General features: G+C 51.6%; 1 protein-coding gene across 1 annotated transcript; it reads right to left on the bottom strand.

Annotated features, from left to right (window-relative positions):
* Positions 1 to 4232: 4232 nt before the first annotated feature.
* LOC138354793 (uncharacterized) lies at positions 4233 to 5701 on the bottom strand. Its single transcript, XM_069309287.1, has 3 exons — positions 5174 to 5701; positions 4689 to 4877; positions 4233 to 4499 (listed from the first exon to the last, which is right to left on the bottom strand). Exons 1-3 carry the CDS (start codon positions 5699 to 5701, stop codon positions 4233 to 4235), a joined length of 984 nt encoding a protein of 327 aa, XP_069165388.1.
* Between the last annotated feature and the right edge of the window lie 3584 nt (positions 5702 to 9285).

The raw sequence follows: 9285 nt of genomic DNA, 5'->3' as shown, positions 1-9285 counted from the left end.
CCTGGTTGAGCTAGGAATTATCACCCCCAAAAAAGAACTGGGAAACAAAGGGCTGGCGTACCGAAAGGGAAACTATGAGGAGATAAATAAATTCCTATGGTATATACATTGGGACACAGAACTCGGAACCAAGTCCGTACAAAACATGATGGACTATGTCACCCAAAAATGTCAGGAGGCTGTAAGCAGGTTTGTCCCAGCCGACAGGAAAAAACAGAGAAGCAAAGGAAGAATCCGTGGTTTAATAGGGAATGTATTAATGCAAAGGAGCTGAACAAAAGGGCATGGAGGAACTTCCGTAATAACAGATCACCAGAACAACCACACTACCACACCACCACACAACCACACCACCACACTACCACAATACCACACCAACACACTACCACACTACCACACCACCAAATTACCACACTACCACACCAACACACTACCACACTACCACACTACAACACTGCCACACTACCACAATACCACACTACCACACTAGCGCATCACCACACCACCACACTATCACACTACCACACTACCACACTATGACACCACCACACTACCACAGTACCACACCACCACACTACCACAGTACCACACCACCACACTACCATACCAGCACACTATCACACTACCACACCACCACACTACCACACCACCACACCACCACCCCTCCACACTACCACACTACCACACCACACCACCACAACACACCACCACACCACACCACCACACTACCACACTACCACACTACCACACCACCACCCAACCCCATCTCCACACTACCACACCACCCCACCACCACACTACCACACTATCACACTACCACACGACCACACTATCACACCACCACATTACCACAAACCACTCTACTACACCACCACACCACAACACTACTACACTACCACACTACCACACCACCGCACTACCACACCACCACACCACACCGCTTCACTACCAAACTATCACACCACCACACTACCTCACCATCACACCACCACACTACCAAACTACCACACCAACACACTACCATACTACCACAAAACCACACTACCGCACCACGACACTACCACACTAATACACCACTACACCACCACACTACAACACTACCAAAATACCACACAACCACACCACCAGACTACAACAACACAACACTACCACACAACCACACCACCACACTACAACACTACCACACTACAACACCACAACACTACCACACTACCGCAACACCACACCACCACACTACTACACCAAACCACCACACTACCACACTACCACACTACCGCACTACAACACCACCACATCACCACACTACCACACCACCACACTACCACACCACCACACTACCACACCACCACACTACCACACCCCCACACCACCAAACCATCACACTACCACACCACCACACTACCACACTATCACACCACCACGCCACCACACTACAACTTCCTCACACAACCACACTACAACACCACAACAACCACAACCACCACACCACCACACATCCACACCAACACACTACCACACCACCACACTACCACAAAACACACTACCACACCACCAAACTACCACACCCCCACACACAACCCCACTACGACACCACAACCACCACACCACCACACTACCACACCACCACACTTCCACACCACCACACCACCTCAACCACCACACAACCACACCACCACAACCACCACAGCGCCACACTACCACCACACTTCACTACACTACCACTCTACCACACCACCACTCTACCACACCACCACACTACCATACTACCACACTACCACACCACCACAACACCACAGTACCACACCACCTCAACCACCACACCACCACACTACCACACCATTACACCACCACACTACCACACCCCCTCACACTACCTCACTACCACACCACCAAAACCCCACTACCACACCCCCACACCGCCACATAACCACACCTCCACACTACTACAACACTACCACACCCTTTCATTACCACAGTTCCACACTACCACACTACAACACCACCACACCACCATACCACCACAACCTCCATACTACCACCACCACACTACTGCACTACCACACCACCACACTACCACACTACCACACTACCACACTACCACACTTCCACACTACCACACCACCACCACCACCACTCCACCACATCTCCACACCACCACACTACCACACCACCACCCAACCCCATCTCCACACTACCACACCACCCCACCACCACACTACCACACTATCACACTACCACACGACCACACTATCACACCACCACATTACCACAAACCACTCTACTACACCACCACACCACAACACTACTACACTACCACACTACCACACCACCGCACTACCACACCACCACACCACACCGCTTCACTACCAAACTATCACACCACCACACTACCTCACCATCACACCACCACACTACCAAACTACCACACCAACACACTACCATACTACCACAAAACCACACTACCGCACCACGACACTACCACACTAATACACCACTACACCACCACACTACAACACTACCAAAATACCACACAACCACACCAACAGACTACAACAACACAACACTACCACACAACCACACCACCACACTACAACACTACCACACTACAACACCACAACACTACCACACTACCGCAACACCACACCACCACACTACTACACCAAACCACCACACTACCACACTACCACACTACCGCACTACAACACCACCACATCACCACACTACCACACCACCACACTACCACACCACCACACTACCACACCACCACACTACCACACCCCCACACCACCAAACCATCACACTACCACACCACCACACTACCACACTATCACACCACCACACCACCACACTACAACTTCCTCACACAACCACACTACAACACCACAACTACCACAACCACCACACCACCACACATCCACACCAACACACTACCACACCACCACACTACCACAAAACACACTACCACACCACCAAACTACCACACCCCCCCACACACAACCCCACTACGACACCACAACCACCACACTACCACCACACCACCACACTACCACACCACCACACTTCCACACCACCACACCACCTCAACCACCACACAACCACACCACCACAACCACCACAACGCCACACTACCACCACACTTCACTACACTACCACTCTACCACACCACCACTCTACCACACCACCACACTACCATACTACCACACTACCACACCACCACAACACCACAGTACCACACCACCTCAACCACCACACCACCACACTACTACACCATTACACCACCACACTACCACACTACCACACCCCCTCACACTACCTCACTACCACACCACCAAAACCCCACTACCACACCCCCACACCGCCACATAACCACACCTCCACACTACTACAACACTACCACACCCTTTCATTACCACAGTTCCACACTACCACACTACAACACCACCACACCACCATACCACCACAACCTCCATACTACCACCACCACACTACTGCACTACCACACCACCACACTACCACACTACCACACTACCACACTTCCACACTACCACACCACCACACCACCACCACCACTCCACCACACTACCACATCTCCACACCACCACACTACCACACTACCACACTACCACACTTCCACATCACCACACCACCACACTACCACACTACCACACTACCACACTTCCACATCACCACACCACCACACTACCACACTACCACACCCCCACACTACCACACTACCACACCACTACACCACACCACACCACCACACCACCACACCACACCACCACACCACCACACCACCACACCACACCACCACACAACCACACCCCCACACTACCACACCACCACATTACAACACCACCACATTACCGATCCACCACCACACCACACCACCACACCACAGCACCACACCACCACACCACCACACCCCACCACCACACCACCACACCACTACACCACCACACCACCACACCACCACACCACACCACCACACCACCACACCACACCACTACACCACCACACCATCACCCTCGGCCACGGTCCCACCAAGCAAAACTGAATTAAAACCTGATATCTATGTAAATGTCTCGAGTAAGGGTGACTTGTAGCTGCACCTGTGGAGGTGGAGGCACCTGTGGAGGTGGAGGCACCTGTGTAGGTGGAGGAGGCACCTGTGGAGGAGGCACCTGTGGAGGAGGCACCTGTGGAGGAGGCACCTGTGGAGGTGGAGGCACTTATGGAGGTGGAGGCACCTGTGGAGGTGGAGGCACCTGTGTAGGTGCAGGAGGCACCTGTGGAGGCGGAGGAGGCACCTTTGGAGGTGGAGGAGGCACATGTGGAGGTGGAGGAGGCACCTGTGGAGGTGGAGGAGGCACATGTGGAGGTGGAGGAGGCACCTGTGGAGGCGGAGGAGGCACCTGTGGAGATGGAGGAGGCACCTGAGGAGGTGAAGGAGGCACCTGTGAAGATGGAGGAGGCACCTGTGGAGGTGGAGGAGGCACCTGTGTAGGTGAAGGAGGCACCTATGGAGGTGGATGAGGCACCTGTGGAGGCGGAGGAGGCACCTGTGGAGGTGGAGGAGGCACCTGAGGAGGCGGAGGAGGCACCTGTGGAGGTGGAGGAGGCACCTGTGGAGGTGGAGGAGGCACTTGTGGAGGTGGAGGAGGCACCTGTGGAGGTGGAGGAGGCACCAGTGGAGGTGGAGGAGGCACCTGTGGAGGTGGAGAAGGCACCTGTGGAGGTGGAGGAGGCACCTGTGGAGGTAGAGGAGGCACTTGTGGAGGTGGAGGAGACACCTGTGGAGGTGGAGGAGGCACCTGTGGAGGTGGAGGAGGCACTTGTGGGGGTGGAGGAGGCACCTGTGGAGGTGGAGGAGGCACCTGTGGAGGCGGGAGGAGGCACCTGTGGAGGTGGAGGAGGCACCTGTGGAGGTGGAGGAGGCACTTGTGGAGGTGGAGGAGACACCTGTGGAGGTGGAGGAGGCACCTGTGGAGGTGGAGGAGGCACTTGTGGGGGTGGAGGAGGCACCTGTGGAGGTGGAGGAGGCACCAGTGGAGGTGGAGGAGGCACCTGTGGAGGTGGAGGGGGCACCTGTGGAGGTGGAGGAGGCACCAGTGGAGGTGGAGGAGGCACCTGTGGAGGTGGAGGGGGGCACCTGTGGAGGTGGAGGAGGCACCTGTGGAGGTGGAGGGGGCACCTGTGGAGGTGGAGGAGGCACCAGTGGAGGTGGAGGAGGCACCTGTGGAGGTGGAGGGGGCACCTGTGGATGTGGAGGAGGCACCAGTGGAGGTGGAGGAGGCACCTGTGGAGGTGGAGGGGGCACCTGTGGAGGTGGAGGAGGCACCAGTGGAGGTGGAGGAGGCACCTGTGGAGGTGGAGGGGGCACCTGTGGAGGTGGAGGAGGCACCAGTGGAGGTGGAGGAGGTACCTGTGGAGGTGAAGGGGGCATCTGTGGAGGTGGAGGCACCTCCACAGGTGATACACTGATCTGTTGACTCATGCAGGGTAGGGTGTTTCTCTTTACCCTCCTGATCACTTGTTTAAGATTTCTAACTAGTTGTGCCAAATTTTGTTCTTCAGTCCTTCTTGTATGAGACATCAGAAGCGGTGGCTTACTGATGTGCTGGAACATCAGAAGCGGTGGCTTACTGATGTGCTGGAACATCAGCAGAGTTATACGTGGATGTGTTAGCCTTTCACACATCATATACGTGTTATACGAGTGGTACGTTGAGCCTTTCGAGACATGACACAGATATGTGAAAAATATTCTGTAGGATTACTATTTATGTGTATAGACATGAGCTGGGTGACATGAGTTAACAACATAAGAATGAAGGTAACTGCAGAAGGCCTATTGGCCCATACGAGGCAATGAGCAGGGTGACCCATTGATGTAGAGATATGAGTGTGGTGCCCATTGATGTAGAGATATGAGTGTGGTGCCCATTGATGTAGAGATATGAGTGTGGTGCCCATTGATGTAGAAACATGAGTTTGATAATCCATTGATGTAGAAACATGAGTTTGGTAACCCATTGATGTAGAAACATGAGTTTGATAATCCATTGATGTAGAAACATGAGTTTGGTAACCCATTGATGTAGAAACATGAGTTTGGTGACCCATTGATGTAGAAACATGAGTTTGGTGACCCATTGATGTAGAAACATGAGTTTTAGTGACCCATTGATGTAGAAACATGAGTTTGGTGACCCATTGATGTAGAAACATGAGTTTGGTAACCCATTGATGTAGAAACATGAGTTTGGTAACCCATTGATGTAGAAACATGAGTTTGGTAACCCATTGATGTAGAAACATGAGTTTGGTAACCCATTGATGTAGAAACATGAGTTTGGTGACCCATTGATGTAGAAACATGAGTTTGGTAACCCATTGATGTAAACACCAGTTGTGTAACCCATTGATGAAGAACATCAGTTGGGTGACCCCTCGATGTGTCAAGACATTAGCATTATAAACTACATATCGATATCACACATACAAACAACACGGCAAAATAAAATAAAAAAGTTGATAAATACAAGAATATATCTGCTGAAAAAACTGTGGAGGCGAAGAACTAAGTCTGGGACTATTAATCTTTATCTGACTCACTCTCTTCCCCTATTTCTAACTTTCTTTCTTTTCATGGAATTCATATTTTCCTATTAATGACGACTGAAATGGCCAGAACCAAAAATATCTGACGCTAGTCGGACAATTTTGTCTCACACCGTCGCGCCCGGAAAATACTGAAGTCAAAATCAGAGGCTCGATGATCAGGGTCCGATTATTCAGCAAAGTTAAGACCAGCCGGCCTATGATTCCCGCGGCTTCCCTGAAAAGTTGGCAGTCAGGAAATCAGACTGACTGACTGACTGACTGACTGACTGATTGACTGACAGACAGACAGACAGACAGACAGACAGACAGACAGACAGACAGACAGACAGACAGACAGTCAGACAGACAGACAGACAGACAGACAGACAGACAGACAGACAGACAGACAGACAGACAGACAGACAGACAGACAGACAGACAGACAGACAGACAGACAGACAGACAGACAGACAGACAGTCAGACAAACAGACAGACAGACAGACAGACAGACAGACAGACAGACAGACAGACAGACAGACAGACAGACAGACAGACAGACAGACAGACAGACAGACAGTCAGACAGACAGACAGACAGACAGACAGACAGACAGACAGACAGACAGACAGACAGACAGACAGACAGACAGACAGACAGACAGACAGACAGTCAGACAGACATACAGTCAGACAGACAGACAGACAGACTGACAGACAGATGGAGACAGAAAGAAAAATAGAACATAAGAATTAAGGTAACTGCAGAAGGCCTTATTGCCCCATAAGTGGCAGCTCCTATTTATATTCATTCATTCTCATTCATATATATGTCTAACCTACGCTTGAAACCATCAACGGATCCTACTTCCATTATGCTACACGGTAGTTAGTTCCACAAATTATCAACCCTGTTAACGAACCAGTATTTACCCAGATCTTTCCTAAATATTTATTAAAAGGGAACTTAATATTATGCCTTCAGCTGTCAACACAACATCATATCACTTGATGCTCCCAATTTTCTGATGGGAAGATCAGACCATTTGGGAAGGCATCGGACGAGGGAGTGGGGAGTGGTGGTGACGACGAGGGGACGGAAGTGATAGATGGTGGGGAGGACGAGGGGACAAGGGAGGGGGTAATGGTGGGGATGACGAGGGGGACAAGGGAGGGGGTAATGGTGGGGAGGACGAGGGGACAAGGGAGGGGGTAATGGTGGGGAGGACGAGGGGGTAATGGTGGGGAGGACGAGGGGACAAGGGAGGGGGTAATGGTGGGGAGGACGAGGGGACAAGGGAGGGGGTAATGGTGGGGAGGACGAGGGGACAAGGGAGGGGGTAATGGTGGGGAGGACGAGGGGACAAGGGAGGGGGCAATGGTGGGGAGGACGAGGGGACAAGGGAGGGGGTAATGGTGGGGAGGACGAGGGGACGGGGGATATATACAATGGTCATATAACCATGGGTATACATTCTATCATCTTGCTTTTGTGCTGGTTCGGGGTCTTGTAGTGGGTAGAATGTAGTTATGTATTAATTGGCTGTTGATTGCTAGTTTTTAACTTTTTGATGTGTAGTGCCTCGCTGATGTTGAGTCTACTGCTATCGTTGAATCTGTCGATAATTTCGGTGTTGTTTGTTAAGACTTCTCTGGTGATGGTCTGATTGTGTGAGGAGATTATATGTTCCTTGATGGAGCCCTGTTGTTTATGCATTGTTAGTCGCCTGGAAAGAGACGTTGTTGTCTTGCCTATATACTGAGTTCTTTGGGGGTTTACAGCCCCCAAGTGGGCATGTGAAGGCATAGACGACGTTGGTCTCCTTCAAGGTGTTCTGTTTGGTGTCTGGAGAGTTTTCATGAAGAACTTTGGCCGTTTTCTTGTTTTTGTAGTAAAATGTTAATTATATCTTCTACTGAGTCTCGTGCAGAACTTAAGTTGAGTCTCGTGCAGGACTTAAGCAAAGTCTTGTGCAGGACGTAGGGTAAGCCTCGTGCAGGACTTAAGCTAAGTCTTGTGCAGGACTTAAGCTAAGTCTTGTGCAGGACGTAGGGTGAGCTTCGTGCAGGACTTAAGTTGAGCCTCGTGCAGGATTTAAGTTGAGCCTCGTACAGGACTTAAGTTGAGCCTCGTGCAGGACTTAAGCTGAGCCTCGTGCAGGACCTAAGTTGAGCATCGTGCAGGACTTAAGTTGGGCCTCGTGCAGGACTTAAGTTGAGCCTCGTGCAGGACTTAAGCTGAGCCTCGTGCAGGACGTAAGCTGAGTCTCGTGCAGGACTTAAGCTAAGCCTCGTGCAGGACTTAAGCTGAGCCTTGTGCAGGACTTAAGCTGAGTCTGGTTCAGGGATTAAGTTGAGCCTCGTGCAGCACTTAAGCTAAGCCTCGTGCATCACTTAAGCTGAGCCTCGTGCAGCACTTAATTTGAGCCCCGTGCAGGACTTAAGCTGAGTCTCGTGCAGGGCTTAAGCTGAGCCCCGTGCAGGACTTAAGCTGAGCCTCATACAGCACTTAAGCTGAACCTCGTGCAGCACTTAAGCTGAGCCACGTGCAGCTTTTAAGCTGAGTCTCGTGCAGCACTTAAGCTGAGCCTCGTGCAGCACTTAAGCTGAGCCTCGTGCAGCACTTAAGCTGAGCCTCGTCCGGCACTTAACCTGAACCTCGTGCAGCACTTAAGCTGAGCC

The sequence above is a fragment of the Procambarus clarkii genome, chromosome 64 (genome assembly GCF_040958095.1).
Source record: "Procambarus clarkii isolate CNS0578487 chromosome 64, FALCON_Pclarkii_2.0, whole genome shotgun sequence".
NCBI classification, from domain to species: Eukaryota; Metazoa; Arthropoda; class Malacostraca; order Decapoda; family Cambaridae; genus Procambarus; species Procambarus clarkii.
Note: the sequence above shows the minus strand (reverse complement) of the source record. Positions and strands in the feature narration are given on the sequence as shown.